A 24,739-nucleotide genomic window follows, 5' to 3' on the forward strand; every position below is an offset into this window, starting at 1 on the left:
CGCCAACACGGTGAGGGGACCCCCTCTAGCGTCGGAGCCCCGCTGCCGGGGGGAGACAGCGCTCGCTGAACGCTCAGTTTGTGAGCAGCTGACTTAGGGAGACTCACCGTCGCGCGTGGCCCTCCATGAGGAAAACAGAACAAAACAAAGACGTTTTCTCTGACGGGAACAAGGCTGACTTGTGAACAGACTCTCCGTCCACCTGCAGCCGGAGGTTGGGCGGGGTCTGGATTGGGCCACACTTGGGCCCGTTCTCGTGAGGCTGGGAGAGCGACTGTACACCTGGGCCCTCAAATCGTCAGCAAAGCAAAGACAGGTGACCTTTCCTCTGGCCCTGCGGAGTGGTGGCTCCCCACACGCTCCAAGAGTTTACGAGTGACCCGCCCCAGGCCGTCACACGTCTGGTCACCTCCCAGGACTGACTGGGTCAAAACTGAGTGTTTCTGAGACAAAGAAACTTCTGACCCAGTGGGAGATGCAGCACCTGAAATGTCGTGTTCGAGCCAGTTCCATACTGCCTGCCTGGGGTGACCCCAGCTCGGGGCATCAGTGGACACACTGCCCCTTTCTCTCCCTACAGTTTCTAACGCAAGTACCCGTGGCCCGCAGGGCCGGGGCCAGAAGGGATGTGCACTCACGCGGGCTTCCAGCCCACAGAGCTTTCCCCGGCGATGGAGGGTCCCCACAAGTCACCCCTCGGGCAGCACCCACCCCTGGCGTGGGGCTTGGGGCCAGAGGGAAAGTCAGACATGCATGCACAAGAGAAGAGTAACGCCAGGGAGAGAGAGCCACAGAGCATTTCGGGAGACGTCCAGCCTTGTGACACAGTGACAGTGCTCTCTCTCAAGACAGGCGCCCAGGACCGGCTGCGGTGCCCCCGCTGCCCCCCTGGGCTCCTCTCCGCTTCTCTGCATGTGGATGAAAGATCTCTGTCTTGGAACTGTGTCTGCTCCTTCGTAATCTGCCGTCTCACGGAGCTCGGCGCTCATCAAGGTCATGGGGGCGCAAGGCTCTCCCAGGGGTGCCGCTGGGTCTGAGGATGGAGGCGTCTTTTCCAGGAGGTCATCCCCGATGTGTTTCTGAGGCCCGGCCTTTTCATCGATGTCTCTGTGTCCTGAACGGCCCTCCCTCCAGTCTCTGCTCTTTCCAGGCAGAGCACAGAAGCAGCAAACAGAAAAGTCAGCGCAGGTGTTACGCACTCACCACCACCACCATGACCGCCATCAGAGGGATGCTAGGCAGCACCGCTCTGTCCTGAGCACGCGGCTGCCTGAGGGCCTCGGGAGAAGGGAGTCTGACGCAGCAGGTCCTGGGAGCTGGCCAGGGCCCTGGGGTGCCACGGCTGCCGGTCCAGGGACCACACTTTGAGTACCTCGCGCCTAGATGCCTGAGCCGGCAGCTCTGGGATGCTGAGAAGATGGGAAGCGAAGGAGAGTGGTCCCCGGGCTAATTTCCCGAGGAACCCAGCCTCGAAGTCACCGGACTGCCCTGCGTCTCATCGGCAAGGAGATCATGGGAATCTGCCTGTGCTCCTTAGATCCATATCCCTTTAAAGGCACTGACAAGCGAAAGCCGTCGGCGCCCACCGGGGGAAAGTCGTCCTCACTCTGTACGTTAATTTGTCACGTCAAACTCCTGGAGGCTTTTCCTATCCCTTACTTGACCTGGTCGGGCACCTGAGAATAGGTGTTGTTTTCCTTCCAGGTTCGCGGGCAAGGACTCTGGAAGAGCCAGGAGGCCAGCGTCTGGCCCAGCCCACAGCAGGTTGTGGGTGGTGCCAGACCAGCGTGGAGGCGTCTGGGGGGCCTGGGGCAGAATGCCGGGCTCAGACGGGATCCTCGCACACGTGCACGGCTGCAGACCAGCATGATCGCGCGCTGCTCCGTGTCCCCTCAGGGTGTCAGCCCTCCAGCAGCCCCTGGCCTCCTCTCTGGACATATTCAGCTTGATGCGCTTGGTGGCAGCCTGCGAGGAGGCTTCAGGCGGGGGCTTCGTGCTCTGGGACCATGTTAGGGCTCAGGCTCGGACTGTGTTCGTCCCACGGACCAGGTGGATTCACAACAGAAACCCACTGTCCCCCGGTCCCTGAGGCTGGAACTCCCACTGCAAGGAGTGGGAAGGCTGCTTCCTCCTGGGGCCACAGACCTCTCTCCTTGGTGTGTGGACACCGTCTTCTCCCTGTGTCCCTGCATGGTCATCCCTCTTGCAGGTCTGTGTCCTGACCTCTTCTTATAAGGACGCCAGTCCTCTGGGATCAGAGCCCACCCTAGTGACCTCATTTCACTTTAATCACCTCTTTAAAGGCCACATCACCAAATAAGGTCATGTTCTGAGCTCCTGGGGGTTAGGGCCTCTACCTAGGAATTGTGGCCCTACCCAGTCACTTGGTGGAGGACAGCCACATGTCCACGGACAAGCAGACTGAGCAGCTAGGTACCAACTCTGGCCCTGCCCCGTGACACCCAGGCAAGGCCTGTCTGTGCCTCAGCCTCCCCATCTGACAAGTGGGGGCTTTACAGCAGGGCCACAGGCTCTTCCTGGCTGTCGTGCCTGCCTCGCTGGGTCCTCAGCTCCAGAAGCTGGAGAGCGTGGAGAGGTGGCCCTGCCACGTGACGGTCATGGCAGGAAGTCTCCAGGGCCTGGCTCCTCCCCTGGGAAAGGGGACGAAAAACACTCACCCTGTCCCTCTCAGAGTACTGCTTCAGGGCAGAACAACGTAAGATGTATCCCCAAACTAAATTTTAACAAATATTCTGAGAGCTTCTGCCATAGCTCATGATGGCCGGGAGCTCCTCTTTTAAACCTGCCCTCGGGATGCGGGCATCTTTGAAACCTTCTCCCGTGACAGTGGATGTAAGTTTTGATGCCTCCATTGTAAGTGTGCCTTCATCCAGTGACAGTCAGTAGACAGTCCTCAGTCTCCTTGATGTGACCAAGCCCTCTTGTCCCCAAGTGAGAAAGACAGTGCACCCGACAGTGTGTGCTGTGCTCTGATCTTGTGCAAAAAAACCAAGGAAGCCAGGGAGGGTAGAGCTCAGTGGTAGGGCGCGTGCTTAGCATGCACGAGGTCCTGGGTTCAATCCCCAGGACCTCCATTTCAATAAATAAATAAATAAATAAATAAATAAATAAATAAACAAACTTAATTACCCACCTCCAAATTTTTTAAAAAAATAATAAAAAGGGATTGTTTCAGAACCTTTAAAATAAAATTTAAATAAATAAAATAGAGATTTGCTTTAGGAAAAGAGAAGGAGGGATGCTCACAGACGCACACACGGACACATACGCACCCATGTATATATACACTTGCAGAGGGACACATGCACACACACACTCACCACACCCACATTCATGCAAACACACACAGAGGTGCCCTTAGAATGTTTCTGGATGAAGGAGAACTGAGCTTTCGGGTCTGGGGTAGGCAGCAGCCTTACTTTTTATTCTAACCTTTTGTCGCTTTTGGATTAAAAATAAAACAAGTCAAGGTGTTACTTTTCCTACTTAAAAATGTTTTTAAAGATGGAGAGCGCTTCCTCTGCCAGCGGGAACCAGTGCGTGCGTGCAGGTTTCCGCAGTGGTGGAGATGGGACACCCCGAGTTTCTCAACTTTTCCCATTCTTTGTCCTTTTCCTCCGAGACCTCTAACGTGTTCTAAGGAAACCGCACCATTTGCCCACAAGTATACAGATGGCGAAGCTGGGGAACGCCACAACAGATCCCCGAAGTGGGACTTTCCACCTTTGCTATTCTGGGGAAGTGTTTCGCAGAGGTGGTTAGAAATAGATAACCATTACGTTTTCAGTAACAAGATGATGAAAGACGCAGTTTTGGGAGGGGGGCGAAAGCCTGTGAATAAGGACGCAGATTTTGCATTAATGTGACCTTCCGCTCAGCTGACAGGCCAGGAGTCAATAGTAACATCAACTAATATTTACTGGACCTCTTCCAGGCACACAGGCTTTTTCAAGTATTTCTTTTAATTGTTATTCAGAATCACAGAAGTCTCCTTAAAAAATCTGAATTAGAGAGGTGTGTTTGTCCGACAGGGAGATGGAGTTCAATAGATATTTGCTGAACGAACAAACGCACATCAGCCCTATCAGTGCCGCAGTCCCCCTGCCTCTGCCCTTTTAAGCACTGTCACTTCTTTCTATCACTTTTTTTTTAATCTGCAAAATCCTTCCGGGGTAAGCCAGCAGAGGTCAAAGCTCAGAAGCGGCGTGAAAAGGGCGTCCTAAATCCTCCCTTAGAGTGATTTTTAACAAAGGTTGAAAAATTGTAACATTTTTCACATGGAGAGCTGTATTTCTTTCCAGTTCCCCTAAAATGTTTGAAAACTATTTTTAAGACTAATAGAATAGTTTTTAAAATGAGAAATCAAATGCAAATGCCAATTTTGTACTTAATAATGAAAATAAAGTGTTGTTTTAACTTTAGGAAAAAAAGTCAAATTGAGTTAGATGACCCCAATTTGGAGTTCATTAATGGTGACCCATTATGCAATTTTTCTGCACTTTTACCTTTTCTATACAGTTAAGTTGAAAACAGGTTCCAGAATAAAAAAACTATGATTGAAATTTTAACAGTTTTGAATCCTGGGGGAAATTCCCCCCAATCACATTGTTCTAATTTTTATTATTTTTATTTTTCTCACAACCTGAGCACATACTTTCTGTTGACATAATGTGCCCATGAATAAGAATAGGAAACACAAAATGCTTCATTTCAAATGATAAGGATGACTTTTTCCCATTATTCAAATTAAAGGAGGCAAAATTTCGATGTTATTTTCGTAAATTTACTGTGTCATTTATGGTAAATTGTGCTGGAATCTTTGTATTTTTGCCCGCAAGGTTTTATTGATTGGGCAAATTCACCTGTTTTAACATTGAATTTATGTGACTGGAAAAACTAATATTAATTCTGTTGTATGTTGGCTGGCTTTGGCTGTCTGAACAAAGGCTACTGAAAATCTCTTATTGATTAAGCCCAGATGGGATTCATTTTTTCTGATACACAGAACACTGGAAAATGTATCAGCCTGTATTCTTCCTCACTGAAATGAGCTTCTTTAGATTTCTAATTATATTATCTAATAAAACTAAACAGTCAATGCTATTTGCATATTATATGAAGAAGTGTCATGCAACAAACTCATAGCAGTCAATTAACATAAAAGCTAATTACATATCTCATCAACTTACTAGAGTTTCTGGATTCATGCTTTCCCTGCTATAGCCTAGAGCAAAGGAGGTTTGAATTTTCACTTCTAAATATTGACTTTTAACTAATATCAGAAGTGATTTCAATTTTTTTATGGATGAAAAGTTAGTGATTAAACGAGATGAAATATTTGCTGTAACGCTATTACAATTTTTACATTAACTAAACCTCTAGAAAGAAAATCTTCGCAACAATGTGAAACGATTTATCAGCCACCAAACAGGCTGAATACTGGTTTCACATCTGAGGGAGGTTCCAAAGTAACAGTGAAGATAAGTGAGATTTATTTGAGATCGCCAGACTGTTGTGAAAAAGACAGATATGCCACAAGGACAGTCTCCATGTCCAACTGTGCACTGTAACATAATTGTGTTCCTGCCTGATTGTGATAGCTATCAAGCAAGAAATTTGTTACAAGATTAACAGAGACACAGTAATGAAGGAACATGAGAAGCACCCTGTAATTGACTGTTATTAAAGTGTTGCCATAGCGGTCTGGAATAAATCCCTAACTCCAGTTTTCTCGAGAAAACAAAGCCAAAACTTTCAAATTCTCTTTCCCATTTTCAAGCTGGGATGCCAGTACTTCCTCCCGCCCGCATTTCATTGCTCACATAACAAACACACGGTCAGAAGAGCCCCAAAGGGGTGGGGGGAAGACGCTATGTATACTGAGCACGGTTCAGAGTTGTAGCTAGGTTTCAAAGTGGGAAAGAGTCAGGATTTACTGTGATGAACGTGCTTCAAGATAGCGGCGAAATTGTAACAGATCGTTTTTGTATTTATAACTTATACCAAATGAGTCCGTGTGTAAAAGTAATGGCTGATAAGAAAACCGCGTTAGTGGGTCAGTTTTCTCCTGATACAGCGATGGCGGCCTTTTCATTCATATTTTAATGAGGTTAGTATCTCGGAGACCCTCCTTCCAGAGTGGAGGCAGTGCTCCCCTAAGATTACAACAGGAGTTGCTTTGTTGACAAGTACTATTCAAAATCTTTGTAGTATAGAAAGAAAGACTTCGTTTTATTCCACTTGCCCCAATACTTATTGCACTCTTCTAATCAAAACACTCTGAGGGGAGAAAAGGGCTCAATTATTCCATGAACAGTCTTTAAATTTACTGAAGGTGGTTCAGCTACGCGGAATCATTTTAAGCTCTGACAGTGTGCATTTTAGTAAATGTGGGAAGAGCTGCAGTGCGCAAGCATCATTTTCTTTGAAATTTTCTACCCAAATCGGATGCTTAGATTGGGATTTTAAATCAGTTTTTAATTTTTTTTTCTTTAAAACAAACACTAATAGCCTCATGTTGGGTGTCTTCTTTTCTTGTTTTCAGTGAAGACTGTAAACGGCATTTTTCTGAGCATTCTGCCAGCAACATTTTCTACTCTTTCTATTAAAGAATGCTTACTCAAAAGAGCCAGCGAATTACACCAAAAAGCCTCTTAGCCTTCCAAGGTGTATACAACCAGCAAAATTCACGTGTTGATCCCTAGATATAACGTACTTGCATTAAAATGGTACAAAACGACTCTATTCGAACGTGTAATGTCCCACTTTCAAAACAAGAAAAAGCACCCCGTCTGGCGGAACGTTACATGTGAGGGCTGTTTTCAAAACGCACCAGCCCAGGAAACACATAAGATGGCTCTTGAAAGTCAGCTGTGAAAGGTCTCACACATTCGCACCCTGACTTGCTCAGATCTTATATATTCAGAAATCTTTGCACGCAGCTCAGGATGTGAGGTCAGCCTTGAGGAACCAGTTTCCAGAGCGGCCTCAGCTCAGCGCGAGAGGCTGGGGTGCACTGGGGCTGCGTCCTGGGCTCCAAGCGCGCCCTCCCGCCGCCAGAGCCTCTCCCTCCTGTGACACCTCCTCCCCCTCAGTGTGTGCGGTGCGACTGGGGAAGGAGGGGGTCAGGGAAGGGGGGAGAGAATGGATTCTTGATTACAGTTAGATTTTTTAAATGCAAGAGCCAGCTCTTCACTTTGAGGTAAAATGCCGCTTTGCTGACATCCAGAAGGTATTATGAGTGAACTTACATGGATCAGATAAGGAAATATACTAAGGTGCTTGTGTGGCAGGAAAAAGCCACAATCGTCCTGTTAACGATCTGCTTGATGAGCTGTAATTTAAGAATTTACCTCTGTTTTCTAGCTTTTCAGTCCCAATACAGATTTAATCGTTAGTTTCTGAAAGTTGATAAAACAGATTTTCAGTTTGTTAACCTTTTTTTTTTTTTTTTTTGGTTTGGTTTTACAACGATGCTTAAGTGGCACAATTAAAGGTGAGAATGAAGCACAGCTTGTGTTTGGAGTGTGCGCTTTAAGCCACTCACTTTAGGCATTTAGACATTTTAAAAAATTAAAACCCTCGCGTTTAAAAAAACCCGATATTTTAGCGAATACATAATGCTGTGGTACATTCCAGCTTAATTAACTATTAAACCACAAAGTTGAATGCGTGGGCCTTGAAAGCAGTTCGTAATCCAGCTCAAGTCAAGTTTTGGGGGAGAAGGCGGGATATTATCACGGCGCACGTGGCGGGGGAGGGGGGGCTGAAAGTTAATTAGTGGTGTTTTCCTTTTGCTCTCCGCACCCCCCACCCCACCCCCCAAGTTGATTCCTTACTGAGACTGGGGGGTGACGGTGGCGATGCTCGAGCGGGTTTCTGCTGGAAGCAGGCTTACGGCGCAGAGGCGCGCCGCACCCCGGGCTCTGGGAACCGCGGCGGGCGCGGACCCGCGGCCAGATGGCGGGGAGGGCGGCGCGGAGGCCTTTGTGCGCCCGGAGCGCGCATGTGAATGCCGCGCGGCCGCTGGCACCGGAAGGGTTCACACTGCGTCTGAAAGGGGACAATGGAGGCTGGAGAGATCAACATCGCAGAAATCGAGTTCATTTGTGATTCAGCCCCTTTCACCATGGTTGTCATGCAAACTTCCTACTTTGATCAGCAGAGGGTGGAGAGGGAGAAAGCCCGCAAAGGCCGGGGCCGCGGCGCGTCCTCGGCGCCCTTGGCGGGTCCCCGCCCCCTTCCGGAAGGAGCCGCGGGGACGCCGCATCCTGCACCTTGACCTGTCTAGACGGCCCCCGAGTTTTTGTCCTGGTTACCAAGGGCGAGGGGTGCTCTTTGACCCCCGCGCGGGGCGGAGGTGGTGGCCACAGGGTCCTCTGAATCCTCGCTGGATTCCGGAGGGAGAGGGGCGCGCGGAGACGGGCACCAGCTGTTCCAAAGACGGCGCAGCCGCGCCCGCGAGCCGGGATGTTCCGTAAGCCGGGATGTTCCGTAAGCCTGGCTTTTCCCTGCCCCTGCCCTGTCCCTGTCCATGCTCTGTCCCTGCTCCTGCCCTACGGGCCTGCAGCCGCCGCGGAGGGGCCCACGGCGCGCGGGGCGCAAAACTCGTGGCTTCGCCCAACTTGCGCTGCGCTGGAGGAGAGTTCTGACACCAGACCCGGGCGCTCCCCCTGGCTCTGTCTGTCTGTCTGTCTGTCTGTCTGTCTGTCTGTCTCTCGCACGAAAATAGATCATAACAGCAATTTTCTGGCCCTAATGAATTATTCTGCATATTCAGTGACTTTTCAAACTTATGGCAAGTATAGTTTCTAGTTTGAATGTAAGTTTTTCTTCTGTCTACGTTCAAACCCCAGGCGCTTTTTGAAAGCCAGAGTTTAAGCTAACCTCTCAAGTTAGGTAAATAATTTAACTGTCTACATACTGTATCGGGGCAGGAATACTGTTTGCACGGGGTGGGGGTGCTCCCACGTGCTTTCAGTGGAAGGCCTTTTTAAAATAATACTAACATTAAGGCGTTTTCTCCCCCTTTTTTCTCCTCTTTTTCTCAACAGATTCCCTTAGCCCAGTCGGAGGCATTTCTCACAGACCTCCTGGACAAAGTGTGTGAGCGGATGAATGACTACAAGCTTGAAGACGACCCCGTGACCAAGGAGAAGACTTTCAAGAGATTTGCTCCCAGGAAGGAGGACGACATATACAAAGAATTTAAAAAATTCTATTTTTATTCAGATGCTTACAGACCTTTGAAATTCGCGGTAAGCACTCTTCTTGGAGGAATCCTGGGCTCTAGGGCACATAGATTCTGGGGCTCTGGTTTGGCTGTCTGTTTTCGGGTTTCGTTGCCTTTGGAGACAAGCACATTAAAATTAGATGCATCTGCTTTGTGGTCCCGCTGCTTTTTCAGTGTTAACCCCACGCTGAGTGACTTGCCTTTTGAGACACCTAAGAGCTGTGATAGTTCATCTCAGTGGAGACGCTGAAATGGTTTCCCCAGAAAGTGCATCCCAAATCCCAGTGACTTGGAGGCACCTTTTGCATGTTGCCTGGCTCCTGTGGACGCTCAGGACGGGGACTCAGTCGGTCCCCTTGCCAAAGCAGGTCTCTTACAGGTTCCCACATAAGGAATCAGGGGCTGTGGTTCCGAGGTTAAAATCCGAATTAAAATGAATGTCATTTTCAAATATTTAGAGCCAAATGATGGAGGGAGAGTGATGCACATCATCTTTTTTCCTCCTGAAGCCTCACAGAAGAGAGAATTATTTTCCCCTGAGTTAATTCAAGTATTTTAACACAAACTAACCTTAGGCAAAGGCTTAGGTGTGGCGGTTGGCCTTACGCCACATTTCCTCGCATCACAATGTCCATTTTACAAGAATGCTGACCGCGGACTTGCTAGGATGTGCCTGGCAAAATCTTTGGCAATAGATTTCACTTTACTCAATGCTGTTGAATCAGACAAAGTAATGGGAAAGCCTTTTTAAGAAATGTCCTTAGTGCTCACATTGATCAAAATGTCAGCCGGGCCAAAACCCTGAAATAAGGACCTCATCTGACTTTTGAAGATTTCATTGTAACTAAAAAGTAAAGGCGGTGATTCAGGCTGAGAGTTCTGCGGAAGGGGAGTTGCAACGAGTGAGTGTGCTTGCATTTCACAGGTCTCACATGAACGTATTATAGTGGAATTTAAACACTTTTAAATGCCTTTAAAATTTTTTTCGAGTCTCATTTAATGAACTCGGAAAACGAGTCATGAGTCTCGGATGAACGCATTTCGGTAGCGTCACAGTTCCTACGAGTGTAACCTTGTGGTTCTCCACTGCAGGCACCTTCTCCGGTCAGAATTTAAGATTTTCAGATGCATGGACAAATCTGAGCTTCCTCTTCTCTGAAATGTCAGATTTGGGGGGTGGGAGGGGAAGCGAAGTGAAATTCTGGATGAATCTCTAAATGGTATGAAAAGAAACTTTCCTGAGTAGCTGTCAAGCCTGTTATCCAGAGTGAAACTGAAGATGCATTTGTTTTGATTGATGAGAAAGCTTAATGATTTTCACACTTCAGACCCTGTTTTAAAACCACAAAATGGATTATTATGTTAAATCTAGTGGGAAGTGGTTTGATCATTTCAAGGAGCTATGTTTTTTAACATTTCTAAAAAAAAAAGAAAAGAAAAGAAACCCCAAAACGAAGACTTTTCAGCTCCAGAAACAGGAGTTCCGTCCCTCCTGTTGCTTGTGTTCTGTCCCAGTCTGAGGATGAGAAACAGATACAAAGAGCCATTTTCCTTCCTCACCCTCGCCTTTCAACACGACTAATCAGTTCGCTAAGTCTCAGGAAAGCCATGCAATTAGCATTCTGGGAAGAGGGTTCATCCCATGCAATGACGTCTTAAATCAAAGGGCTAAGAAAAACGGGCCACTTTGGTAACATGATTTTATATTTTTAGCTAATAAAATTGTGACAAGTCCTTCCTAACAAGCTGTCCTTCGAGTGCATATCTATCCCCATATGCTGTTCTTCTGTTTCCACAGTGTGAAGCTATAATAGAAGAGTATGAGGATGAAATACTCTCCCTTATCGCCCAGGAGGTGCACCACCTCGCTGACAAGCTGTGCAGTGGAAAATCAGGTACTGTGTCTGATGGAACACGTGCCCTCTCCCTGGCCCACCCCTCTCTCTCTCTCACTCTGTATTGCAGCATCTTTTTTTTTTTTCCAAACCGATCCTCTCTGTCTCCCTGTGAGTGAGCGAGGGGTCTCCACTGAATCAGAAAAGACACCATGTGGGGGAAAGCAAACAAACCAGCCGCAGGGCTCGGGGCTCCCAGGCTCTGGGCTCCGGGCTCTGGGCTCGGTGGCCTTGCTGGTTGCATTTCTTGTCCTTGTCGTTTTAAGTGAATTCAGAAGTGCTTGACTTCCAATCTGGAAGGAGCACGTACTTGGTCAGAATTGCACGCATCCAAAGCACTTTCTCTTTGTAAACTTTTAAAGCTGAGCTCCCCGTCCTGGACCAGGGAAGAGAATCTCTTTATGACGTGTCTGGTGCCTGTACCGGCATCAGGTGGGATCTTTACTGAGCATGAAGTTCCAGGCGTTTTTCTGTTTGTTTATTTGGGAGGGGTGCTGAATTTTTTTCTCAAGTTCCTCTCCCAGAATATCTGCTTCTTAAAAAAATTGTTTCCGGTAGAGGGTGGAAAATAATCCTGGATTCCTGTTCTGAAACACACACGCGCGTCCACACAATCGGCAGGTGGGAACCATCGCCTGAACTTTGCTTCCTGTGCACAGAGGGGAACCCAGGCCCGCCTGGCTCGCCCCTCGGTTCAGCTGAACACACACCCTCTAGTCTGTACCACTGTGATGCTTTGAAAATACATTTACAAGAATGTACTATAAGCTGTACACTCTTTTCAGATCCCTCTGGGAAAATGGGTGAGATATCAGAAGACAGTGATTTAAATCTGGGGGAAGCACTATCGTGCAGTTGTGGAAGCTTGAGCCGTTTAGCTTTCAGCAATTGTTTATAATAAAGTATAATATGCCTGTGTCCGCAGGGTCGGATTCAGGGCTGAAGCCCTTAAAACAAGTTACTGCACATGGGTAGATACATATTCATCATCAAAAGTTACTGAACACGAAAGTAATGCATTCCTGTTAACATGGCTAAGGTTTCTTACTCTGGGTAGATAGTGGGGTTATTTTCTGTTTAAAATCCGGCTTGGCTGGGAGTTTGAAGACAATTACAGTGAAATGACTTGCTCAGGAGTTGGAGAGTCTTTGCCATCGATTTGGTAAGGGCTGTCGCAATTTGTGAAATTCACGTAAATAAGGGAATAGTCACAATTTCCCAAAGAAATTGTTTTTGAAGTTTTTCAAGCAATGCGGAGAGGTATGTGTGGGCTAAGATACAAGCAAAAATGTGATGAATGATATTGGAAATACTTGTTTTCCTATTTTTTCCCCCATTAAGGGTTTGGGTTCGTCATCATCGTCTATGGCAAATACAAGTCATGAGCCCCTGCTCGGATATTACAGAAGGGCTTGAGCACGTTTCACCTTTTCTTTACGCTGGTCTTTGAGCTGCCCCAAATAAAAGATTCTGGGGAAAGATTCTGTTCCCAAGTGCAGCAATTTGACTTAATTTCAGTAATATTTACGATCTCTTTTCGTTCCTTCTGCATATTTTGAATTGGAAATAAATAAAAATGAATATTATCCTAAACTATACAAGCATAAAGCATAAATCTAAGATGTGTGGTATGACTAGTGCAAAATAACATGATCCAATCATTCTTAATAGCATTTTTAAAAAAGCTGATACTGTAAACATAACTGTCAGTGCCCCAGAGCTATGGAGAATACAAGGTAACTACTCCAGAGAGCAAACAGCCACACGGCTGCCGCAGATCCACGTGGAGTGAGGTTTTTCAGGGGCCATTTCTCTCTGGAACATATTTATGCATGTTCTAAGCCATTTATAAATTAAAGACTGAGACTGCGTTAACCCTAAGAAGAGACCAGACTCCCTGCCCGCCCAAAGCCCCCTGCTATTGAAAGAAGTTAAAACCACAGAACAAGTAGAGAGGTTTTCAAACTTAAAAATTATCGCCAGAAAAAGCTAAGGCATCACGGCGATGAGAATAACTCCAGCTGATGACCGCAGCAGCAAAGAGGTCGCGTGTTTGAACATACTGGTTGCAGATAGTTTGTGAAAGGTGAGACTCTTATATTGTAGAAAAACTCCAGGTGTTTTTTTTTTTTTAATTTCTTTTGGGCGAGGCAAGGAGGTAATTAGGTTTTTTTAAAAAATAGAGGCACTAGGGATTGAACCCAGGACCTCATGCACGCTAGGCACACACTCTACCACTGAGCTGTACCCTCCCCCCAGGTGCTTTTAAACATAATCTAAAACACAAGTGCAGTACGTCTGTTGCAGTGGCGTGACGTTCATCCTCGTTTTGTAAAGGCAATGCTTTATCTTGTGCTGCTGTACCCCAGGTTTGCTGTGATCAATCTGCACAATTTAAATGGTGCTTTAAAGAAATGACTCTGTGTGTGTGTGTGTGTGTGTGTGTGTGTGTGTGTGTGTGTGTATTGGAGGTTATGGAACTACATTAACTGGTAACTCCTCACCAAGTGTATACGACCTACAGGACGCCACACTGAGAGCTCCTAAAATGTCCGGATTGCTTTTAGGGAGATAAATGCTGTTTTCAAAAATAGATTGTTTCTAATACTAGAGGTTTGATTGAACGGCTAGTCCCTTTCCATACCTTATACTCACTTGGGGTGTGTGTGTGAGAATTTTGCGTTTTTTTATTTAATGTAGACCTTTCACTTTATTTTTAATAATTGCCTGGGAGTAGATGAGGGCACACCCACAGACTTGTACACGTGTCAGCGTTAGAGGTTCAACTGACACAGAAAATTGTAAGATGTGGAAAGTGTACATCATGGCGATTTGTGTACTTTGTGAAAGGACCCCCCCACCTAATTAGTTGACACACATGTGATTCTGTAAAATGTCAAGATTCTAAGGTTCACCCCTCCCCTACACACAAATAAATGGAGGAGACATATCGTAGATTAAATTTAAGACGACTGTGTTTGGATTTAGGAATAACACTTTAGTGAGATTTTCATAAACATATCATCTTCTCGACGAATGAAAAACAGCTCAGTGAAAGGGGATGGGATTGCAGAGGGACCCGTGGACGCTGCTGCAGTCCTGCTCACTGGGCAGGATCGAAGGCATCAAACAACCTGTCCGGGGGTGCGGGGCAGGCACCGCGGCCGTGGCTTACGTCTTCCATGCCTCTCTTTTTTTTTCCTGGGCCGAAAATAAACGTGAGTTCACTAGACCTTCCTGCTGGGATGCTTTGTGGCATCTGACCCGGGCTTCTCCGGATTATCACTTGTCCTGAAGTGAAAAGTGATGTTCTAAGATCTCGGTAGGCTGGAGGCTGCGGTTTAAAAGGTAGCCCTGCCCTGCTCAGGGCAGCACGTGTGCCCCTGGGTTGCAGATGGATGGGCCCTCGGGCTGGTGGGCGTATTCACTAGATAGAGTGTGTGGGTGTGTAGATACAAATACATAAATGTGTTTTATATACATATCACTTCTGCTTTGATATCAAATCTGAACATTGAAAAGCATCAGACTGGTGAGTTTGTCACGTGACCACTTTGAGTGCCACACGTGGAATAAGGTCTCAGGTATCCAGACACGTTTAGCCTACGTTTAAAATAAAAGCATTTTTACCTTTTTGTACAGACTTCCAAGCACTGATGAGGGTGTTAAACGCTAATATTCAACACATTTACCTTCAAGGCTAATAATATAAAATAATACAAAGGCTAGCATGGTAATAATTTTAAATAAGTTCTGCAGCTAAAATAATCCATCGCCCAGTCTAAGGGGAGCTGGCGTGAACGGCTGCCAGCTGGACGTGCAGGACGCATCGAAGCGTCATCACCTCTGCCCCTCGGGTTAAGTGCCCAGTGTGCCCCTGCCACCGGCAGGCGACACAGTCCCTGGGCTTTGTTTCAAATGACTCCAGGAAAAACTGCGGGAAATGGGGCAACAGTAGCAGCGTCTGACTGTCTACAGGGGAGTAGATTACGTCCTTCTTTCTACCTTTGTGTGTATTTGGAAACATCCATAATAACAAAGTTTTAAAAATGTGCTTCCACAGAGATGTGCTTTTGCAGAAAACAAATGACTTACGGGCTGGTGTTCAATGTAATGGTGATGCCATGCAATGCTTTTTCTTTCCAGGTCTGTGCAAAACTTCTGCTAATCATACTGAACTCTAGGAAGGACGGGGCTGCTGGGCAGAAAGGAGTCAAGCCACAGCCCAAAGGTCAATGTCTGCCTTTATGTCTTCATGTTTCTTCCTGAGAAGAAATTTTGTGTCTCTTGTTTCTACTACATCGTCTCACGTTTGATAATTTATTGAAAAATCTATTGTTCGGCATTGTAACAAGCCCAGTTCTTTCTATAGGTGAAGCTGAGGAGTGCATAAAACAGATTGCCTTTGCAGATTTTGATACAAACAGCTCGGCCATGAAGCATTTGATTCTAGTAACAGGGGAAAAGTGAAGAGATGTCATAAATGAAATAAGGGTCTGATAGCATGTACTGTCTGTTTCACGCACGTGGATCGTGTTCTGTTTGTTAGGAACTGGATTGGATTTCATCAATACTTGCATGGTCATGAAATTAAGGAAATGTATTGCCACAGATTCCAGGTTTTCTGTGGCTATCACTTAAAGAAATGACCTCACTTCATATCAGGAATGAAATTTAAGTTTCTAGAAACCTTAAGTGTAAAAATGTCCTAATTTCTACAATTTAAATGCACCAAAAGTAGGGAACACTTTTATAGTGAACAAGAACTCTTTTGGCCTTTCTTACGTGTAGCTTCTGAATTCACATGATGTAGAAGGCTGATTTCTTAGTCTTTAATCTTAAAGGAAGCCACTACTGGCTATTTTTTGTTTTGCTGCAAACTCTACTGTTGTGCCTTTGTTTTAAAAGACTTTCAGCTCACATCTGGCGTGTAGATGTTACCACTCACCAACCTCTCGTTCTCTGTGTGGGTGTTGTTGTAGGTGTGGAGGCAGGAGGAGAGGTGGGGCCTTCTGGGAAGTTACCTTTGGACCGTGTTACTGACGAGTGGAGTCATGATCTCACTGTCAGATGTTTAATTGTCTCTGTTAAATTTACGTTCATTGGCATCTGACTTTAATTATTTAAAATGTCAGGGCATATTCTACACTTGTTTTAAAGAAGAAATTCTCATTGTTGTCTCTGAGAATTTACTAAGTAGGGTGACGTTCTGCCCCCCAAAAGCAAAAACTATTTGCCATAAGTTACATGGCTGCCCAGAAAGCACACTGTTTAACTGCTCAGCTGACTCCTCCGCAGGAGACGATTCTGAAGTTTAGACAAATTTGCCAAAATTTTTAAAAAGAGGTTTCCGTTTTTCTCCCTCTGCCACCTCAGCTCTTACTAAAAGTCGGATACCTTTATTTTAATTTTTTTTTAGAGAAGACAGCTTTTTTTTTAAATTTTTTAGGGGAAGAGGTAACTAGGTTTATTTATTTACTTATTTTTTAAGTGGAGGCACTGGGGCCAGAACCCAGAACTTTGTGTGTGCTAGGCAGGCACTCTACCACTGAGCTGTCTCCTCCCCCAAAAGTCAGATATTTTAAAAATTGAAGTCTAGTCAGTTTACAATGTTGTATCAATTTCTGGTGTGCAGCATAGTATTTCAGTCAGACATGTACATACATATATTCGTTTTCATATTCTTTTTCAGTATAGGTTGCTGCCAGATATTGAATGTAGCTCCCTGTGCTCCACAGTAGGACCTTGTTTATTGTTTATATAGTAGTGTGTATCTGCAAAAAGTCAGATTTTTAAGTCAATGTCACTTATTTGGGAAAACTGGAAGGGTCTGTGACTTTGGACGTCCCTGCCGTTGGTTGAGCACAGAGCCTACACGTTGTAACCCAGTGAGCCTGCCCTGGGTGTGACTGATACAAAGTGGAAACAGAACTTGAGAACAATTAGCATCATTTGTTCAGGAGGGAAGAATTGAGATTTAAAACAGAGTCCCTGTGTCTTTATATAAACTTACCTATTTGAGACTAATTAAGCATTTCAACTAGGGACTCATAAACATTTCCCTAACTTAGGCTTCCTTGGTAAAGGCACTAAACTCTTTCTTGACGGGAACACGGTGGAGACGCTGGCACAAGGTCCCACTAAAGCCGAAGCGTCTGTCGTGGAGGACGCTCCCTGCAGTCTTTTCACACTCGCTGGTAGTCCTTACACAGTCTCACGCGTAGACAGTACTCATGGTAGTCGTGGCGTTTAGGAGAATTTGGGTTGCTGTTTCCGACCTAAATGAGCTTGGGAGGTTGGCCTTACTTTCCCTGATGGATGTTTAACTGGAGAGAACCATGCACCTTGCCTCTGATGGTGAATATCTTAAGGTTTTGCTCAATACAGCTTTTCAGTTTTTTCTTATTTTCCAGTAAAAATAATCTTGTATCTTAGAAGATTTTTGATATCTTATGACTTACATATTTTTTCTTTCCAGATCAGACTTGTTAAGCTGATGTAAATGTTTGTAGCGTGCTGAGTTGCTGATTAAAACTATGTTTGAGTCCCAGACACAAGTCTGCATTTCTCATGGTGACTCTTAGGGTTCCCCCCGGGTCGCGGTTGGGCTGTGCTGGTCTTGCTGATGAACAGTGATGAGCGGATAGCTGTTCACTTGACCATCCCTCCAGCCACATTCCTGCCTTTTAGGGACTTCTGTTGACCAAAAACAAAACAGAAGCAAAAAGCCAGAAAAAAAGAAACAGAAACAAAACGACGCCTAGGGTGTGACAGAAAAGTTTCTTAGAGGCCATGAAAAGCAAACTAATTCTGGGTCAGAAGAAATTCCTGGAGGAAAAAGGGAGAGGGGTATGTTGTGGGGGCAGTTTGTAATACTTATTAAAATAGTAGGGAGAGAAGACATGCTTGAGGTGGATGCTTTCGCATTGTACATTTATGAGATGCTTTCTTTGGGTCTCCATGGAAGACTTCTGTGAAGTTATTCTTGTAAAGAAAAGACCAGTTGGCAGAGATGAACAGCTTAAACTCTGTGATGTGGATTACTGTTTGCTTAGAATAAGTCGAGGCCAGTGGATCCATTTCACTGAGGAGTAGAGAGTGGAATAGAGCAAAGCCACAAATGGGGAGACCAATATGTGATTCACTAAGACAAGCCCTAAAAAAAAGAGTCGATCGCTGGTTATTTTTTAAATACCTGTTTCTCTGCTTGGGTTGATATGAATTCATATATATAACAGCATTATCAAAAGAAAACATTTTCAACTCTATATCAGTCTTAAAAGTCAGGTTGTAATGGAACATGAGAAGAAGGCTCTCTTTGGTGTGTTTGTGCAACCCGTTTAAAAATCTGACGCAGATCTGTGCGCTAAGCTTCGGTCTTGGAGCCCACTCACGGTTTTACACCAAAGTGCAGTTAACGATGTGACAGAGTCACAGTGAGAAATGCACCCGTTAGAGACAAGTGTGCTTTCAGTGTGATTTTCTGCCTATAACTTAATTCCCCTTTATAAGTTTCTTAAATTCCTCAAATTATTTGCTTTTGGAGGCAAGGAACTAAATACACAAAAGGTCAAATGCAGTGAATGAAACTGAAATATGAAAGTCCTACAAACCCATTGCCCTTGAAATTCCTGGGAGGAGAGGCCGGAAATGGCCTGGCTTTCTCGGGGAGTCACGCCTGCTGCCCTTGCCCTGAACGTGTGTGTGCTGATGGGGAAGGATGCACTCTTTGTGTTCAGGACCTGCCCTGCTCAAAGGAGGTGGCGGCTAAAGTTAATACAGTGTTAGCTTATGTGTCTGTAGGACCAGCACCTGAAAAGTCAAGTTTGCGTCCTGAGGACGGCTTGTGGAAGCAGGGTCTGAGCGCCAGACACGGCCCTCTGCCCTTCCAGAGGCTCAGGGGACTCACGATGGCGGGTGGATGGGGACACAGCCACACAGATGCAGCCTGCAGACCTGCGTACGTAGATTCAGATGAACTCGGGACTCAGGGACGTCAGCTGAAGCTTGGACTGCTCCAGAGAGATCGCAGAGGAGAAGTGCCTGGAAATTTCTTTAATTCCTTAAAGAAAAAAAAAAAATCATTCCTATGCTCGCATCTTGATTTTCAAGAAAGAAAGAAAAAAAATCCCCTACATTATAATAACACACATAGAAAATATCCTACCCCATGAGAGCAAACTCTTTGAAACGTAGTCAATCTGTTAAGAAGTTCCTGGAAAACAGAAAAGCTATGAGATTAAGGGGGAAGTGTGTTAGAGCCTTATTATAATATGGCTCGGTATTACGGAACACAGATTTCAAGGAACCGTGGGTCAAAACTGCACCCCCCAAAGCACAATGGCACAGAGCAGAAGGCCAGCACGTGAGGCGCGCGGTCACGGAGGCAGGTTGGGGCCGTGTTCCGACGGGCCACAGTGCAGGCAAAGTTCTGGGACGGCGGGCTTGGCTGGTCTGTGGGGCAGCTCGGAGGCGCAGGTGCCTTCTCTTAGAGCAGAGAACGCTTCTAGTAACTTCCTTCTCGTCTGGGGCTTGTTAATAAACTGATGTCTAAGGGATGCAAGGTGCATAATGGAACGTTGGAATCCGAGTGTCAGCTAATTAGGCACGGCTGAGGCTCGGATAGATTCCATAAGTGATAAGTTAAAATATTAATACCAGTTTCAAACTTTATGAATAGAGAGATTGGCACCAGACGAGCTAGAATGTACTCCTAACATTTTTTATTAAGGGTTTGCCTCAAAGCTGCTTTCTGAGCAAGTGGGGATGTCTCTGCTGCATATCCTCTGATACCAGCCGATAAAAGGTGACGATAATCCTGGAGGTGACACCACTGTCCACGGAGAGAGGAGATTTCAATCAGGTGATCTTCATTGTCTGATGGAAATGACCTTTATGGCTTTGTTGTCCTTCATCACAGGGCCTTGATTAAACACCTCCGTGCCCTGTGGTTTGTAGAAGAAAGCAAGGAACCAAAAAATAGACTGTTTGGTCCCCATTAAAAATGGACCCTATTTAAAGCAACATGGTATTAGAACAGAGCGAAAGCTAATGCAAATGCAGCTTCAGTAAGTGTTATTAAATTATTAGACCTTCAGGTGAAAATACACCCTCGAGCTGCCGTTATACGCAATCAAAGCCGTGATTAAATATTAATGCCCTAAGATTAAAGGGCCACTTGAGTGATTTTTTTTAAGCAGTACCCCCAAACGGTGAACAGGAGGGGGTGCAAATTAGCCACATTTTGTGCGCTTTGTGGGCACCAAAACCTGGACCAGTTCTGAGAGTGAAAACCCCAAGGGTGTTCATGCACGGGCTGAGGCCCCGTGTGCCTGCAGGTGCGTTGTGATTCTTTCTTGTCAGACCACAGAAGGCTCAGCCACTCGTGTCCCCCTGCTGGTGCTGCTGCCCAGTCCTTCCAGAGAGAGACAGAGGAAGAGAGGAGAGAGAAGCGATCTGGAGCAGTGGCTGTGTTCAAACAAAGCCGAGGAAAAGCTGCTGCTTGTCCAGACGAGTGGGTGTGATCCATCCCGCCTTAAGAAAGGAATCCTCTGTTCTTTTTTAGGAGGAATCCTTTTTCCTTTTCCTTCTAGGCGATGTCTGAGTCTCGCTTCCAGCAGGGCCTCAGTTCCTGGAGCTCCTGTGACGCAGGCCCGGGGGTGGAAGTTTTCCCTCCTGCACTGACGCGAAGCTGAGGGCCCGCACGGCCGTCCCATTGCTCAGGGCCGAGGCAGTGGGACCAGAGACCCCAATCCCCTCCGGGGAGGGCCGTCCCGTGACCCACGCCCCCACCCCCGCTGGCCTGTGCAGCACCCCCCACCCCCGGCACTGGCACTGAGGGGGTGCCCTGGCGGGGGTGGGGGCGGGCGGGCAGCCCCTTTGTGGCAGTGTCCCATGTCCCTGTCCTGAAGAGCCCGGCCCTTCAGCCCGGCTGTGCTAGTCATGGACCCCAGAGGAGCAGACACCTCGGCCGGCTGGCCAGCCGCTGCCCCGATGGGCAGTGCGGGGAGCTGACTTCTCCCCTCCAGTCCCTTCTCCTTGGTCTGAACTCAGGAGCCCACACAGCTCGCGGCCCTTCTCTTAGTCTGGCCATGGAAATGGAGTTTTACAGTCAGATCTGAGTGGGCGACAGGCCCAGACCTGCACCCCTCCTCCAAGTCCCCTGGGACCTAAGGCAGCCCCTCGGGCCTGGGGCGGCCACGTCAGCCGGACACCTGGCATCCTGCCCTGACTTGGATCCCTTCTGAGTGACCGTCCCCTCCCCTGGTTAAGCCCCGCAGAGCTGAGACGCACCTCCTCTCCGCACGCGTCTTTGCCCTGCTCTTCCCCCTTGTGGTCCAGTGGGCCCTGCGTGTGGCGAGGCCCCGTGGTGGGTGCCGGGAGGGACGTGGGGAAAGGGCGGTGACCGTGGTGCGGCGCCCTCTGTGCCGGGACAGTGCGCAGCCCCACCTAACGGGAACTCGGCGCGGGAAGGGGAGGCGTGGAGCGAGGCCTTGCCGGGGTCTTTGGAGTGAAAGCTGGTGCCTCCTCGCGCTGGCCGAGGGCTGGGCCCCCGTCTTCCTCCCTCCTTTTCCCTGTGACCGCTCACTTTGAGATCAGCAGTGGGTTCAGGGACGGAAAAGACCTGGCTGGAGGCAGTGAAGGAATGAAATACTGCCAACCACAGCTTTCGGATTTGGAATATGCGTTCTCTGGTCAGTGGCCTTTGGAGCAGTGAGAGGAGTCTGATGAGGTGAGGGGACGGTGGGGACTCCCAGAGTCTCCTGTTCTGAGAGTGGAGAAGCAGATGCCCCGAGGAGGATGGTTGGAGCCCCTCACTGAGTCTGGAGTGTCCTTGCCCTTCCCCTCTCGTGGACACCTCATGGAGGAGTGACCGCAGGTGGACGTGATCCTCACCCGAGGGACAGAGAATGGCCTGGTCCCAATCAGTGCTTGGTTTTGCAGGAGGACTGGCAGGAATGCTGGGGGGGGGGGGGCGCATCGACCCCCACTGTGCACCCCGGGGCCACGCCAGGGCCAGACATCCAGGGCGACCTGCCAACTGGCTTTCGTAGAACTCCAGTCACCTATAGGACTAGGGACACTGGCATTACTTGTGTGTCAGGCTACACAGAAGCTCAGATTGTAAAATGATTTTATCCAGTTTTGGTAACTTTCAGTGGAGTAGAAAGCACTTGATCTCTAGTTGCTACTCTAGGTTCTTACAGAGGAGCCGGGTGCTCTGTGACCCCTTCAGAGCTTTTACACTACACTTGATGGTGTGCCCAGACCGGCCTGTGCTCCAGCAGCCCGGCCAGGGGAGAGCCTCCCGCTGACCGGCCAGGAAGCGGGGGCCCTGCCCAGCCAGGCGGGCCTGCACCCGGAGCTCCCCGCGCGGACCCCCAGGCGGGCTCTGCTGCTCTCCCTGCTGGCCCCACCTCCTTGGTCTCCAGCCCCCTGAGTAGACGCTGCTGTCTCTCTCCCTGTTCTCCTTGGGAGACCACGTTCAAGACCACTAAGTGCCCCCTGCCCCCTACTGTCTCTTTCTGGAGGCGGCAGGTGAGCAGGGGCCACGGGACCACAGGAGAACACGCGTGGGAGCCCTCAGTCCTCTGAACGCTCGGGAGATGCCGCCTAGATCAGAACAGGGGGGCCTAGGTGGGGGGGGGGCCGCTTCAGCCTGCCCCTGACCAGGGAAACTGCAGAGAAGGGCATTTCTGCCTCTTTAGCTTAGGTTCCCTTCTTTAAAACCACACAAAACAAAGTGAAAGGGGAAAAGGTTAGCTCAAGTGCTAAAGCCCACGCTTAGCACGCACGAGGTCCTGGGTTCAATCCCCCGTAATGCCTCTAAAAACAGACAAACAAACCTAATTTCCTCTCCCCCCAACAAAATGAAGACCACAAAATCTCTGCTTTTTTCCTTATTTATAAAAAGAAACACATGCATTTAGAAAACATAGATGTAAAAATAAAGAAAAGAAAAATTTTCTCAACTCCATCACCCAGCTAATTATTTATGCATGCATGTGAGCCTTGCACACCCACGTGTGTGTGCATATAAATTTCCACCTGTCTTCCCCTGTCCTGGACCAGCCTTTTCCCTCCATGTGCTGTGAGGTCCTTTCCATGGTGCTCAGTCTCGTTCTATGACACAGACCCAGTGGCTGCCAAGGATTTGCCTCATGATGTGTACACGTCACATTTATTTAATCTCCTGTGTTAGTTATTTAGACTATTTTCAATTTTTTCAAATTATTGTGAACAAGGCGAAGGTGAGTTTTGGTAGCTGAGTCTTAAGCAAATTTAGGAAAATTCCCTGTGGATGAATTTCTAGAAGCAGGAGTGCTGGGGACAGGTGCGTGTGAATCAGCCCCAGGTCCCAGGGTGGCCCTCGTGGGCCAGGCGTCTCTCCTGCCAGTCTGGGCAAGGTCCTTGCCCTCTGGGGAGGTCTTAGGGAGCCTTAGGTCCGATTACCCACGACGCTCTGAGTCTAGAACAGCACCTGTCCTCTGGGGGCGATTTGGTGCCCAGGAACGTTCTGCCCCATTTGGCAAATTCCTTTGTCTTAGTCCAAGGACAACAGAACTGGGACCAACACCCCCCGCCACCTGGCACATTTCCCGAGCCCTGGGCCGTGGGCTGTGGGCCGTGGGCCGGTCACCCACAGGTGGGTGGAGCCCTGCCATATCCTGGCCCCAATCTGGCCCATGAACACTCCGTTGCTCTAGTAATGGCAGTGCTGGTGGTGAACGTGGGCACAGCCCTTTACAGTTTAAAGGTCCCTTCCACGGGCACCATTTGATGTCACCCCTGTGATAACCTGGTTCAGAAATAGAGTTATGTCTCCTCTTGCAGATGAAGAAACCAGGGCCTGGAGAGACACTTGTAACCAGGGTCAGAGGCCAACGCGTCCCGACAGCAGGACCAGTGCCGCTCCCACGGGCGCCCCGCGCTCTGACGCGGGGAGGCCCGCAGGAGCCCCCGGCAGCCCCGCGCGCACAGCCAGCAGCGGGGGTCCGCTTTACCAAGAGCAGGGCTTCGGGGGCAGCGCCGCGGGCTTGTCCACAGACGGCGTTTCTCGTAACGTCCATGCCGGGGAACTGCGCTCAGTGACGGGCAGAAGGAAGCAGCCCAGGGCACGCTGTGCGGGCGGTGGGGGCTGAGCGCCGCCGGGGCCACGCCACCTCGCGCGGCCCTCGGAGGCTGGCGGGGCGTTCAGCTCACTGAGGCCAGACGCGGCCGGGTGCCGGTGGCCAGCGCGGAGCCCACGTGCGCCAGCACGGCCAGACGCGGGGGGAGCCGCCCAGACACCGTCCTGCAGGGACTGGCTGCTCCGAACACAGACGGGTTAGGGAGCCACCTCAGGCCAGGCTTCAGCTCCTCAGAGCCGTTTCACGGAGTTCGTCTTTGCAACAGTGGCACTGTTCTCTGAACTTGCCTGTCCCCCTCTTTGCCTTACAGAGCCGCTCGCTGGTCCTTCAGCAAGTGTTCACCCCCCACCCCCAACATCCCTCTAGGCAGGGCTTCTTAACCTCTTTTTAACGCCATGGAGCCTTTTGGCAGCCGCGGGAAGGCTGTGAGCCTGCTCTCCTTACACAGAGGTATTTAGATG

At 48.3% G+C, this 24,739-nt stretch overlaps 1 protein-coding gene across 1 annotated transcript in view; it reads left to right on the forward strand.

Annotated features, from left to right (window-relative positions):
* CNPY1 (canopy FGF signaling regulator 1) overlaps nucleotides 1–15,332 on the forward strand; it is a 33,682-nt gene extending 18,350 nt beyond the window's left edge. Inside the window, exons 2-4 of the mRNA XM_010955587.2 lie at nucleotides 9,075–9,278; nucleotides 11,052–11,148; nucleotides 15,295–15,332. Coding sequence (XP_010953889.2) covers nucleotides 9,075–9,278; nucleotides 11,052–11,148; nucleotides 15,295–15,332 — 339 coding nt within the window. The remainder of the gene's footprint in view (nucleotides 1–9,074; nucleotides 9,279–11,051; nucleotides 11,149–15,294) is intronic.
* Nucleotides 15,333–24,739: the final 9,407 nt, after the last annotated feature.

This window comes from Camelus bactrianus, chromosome 7 (assembly GCF_048773025.1).
Source record: "Camelus bactrianus isolate YW-2024 breed Bactrian camel chromosome 7, ASM4877302v1, whole genome shotgun sequence".
NCBI lineage: Eukaryota > Metazoa > Chordata > Mammalia > Artiodactyla > Camelidae > Camelus > Camelus bactrianus.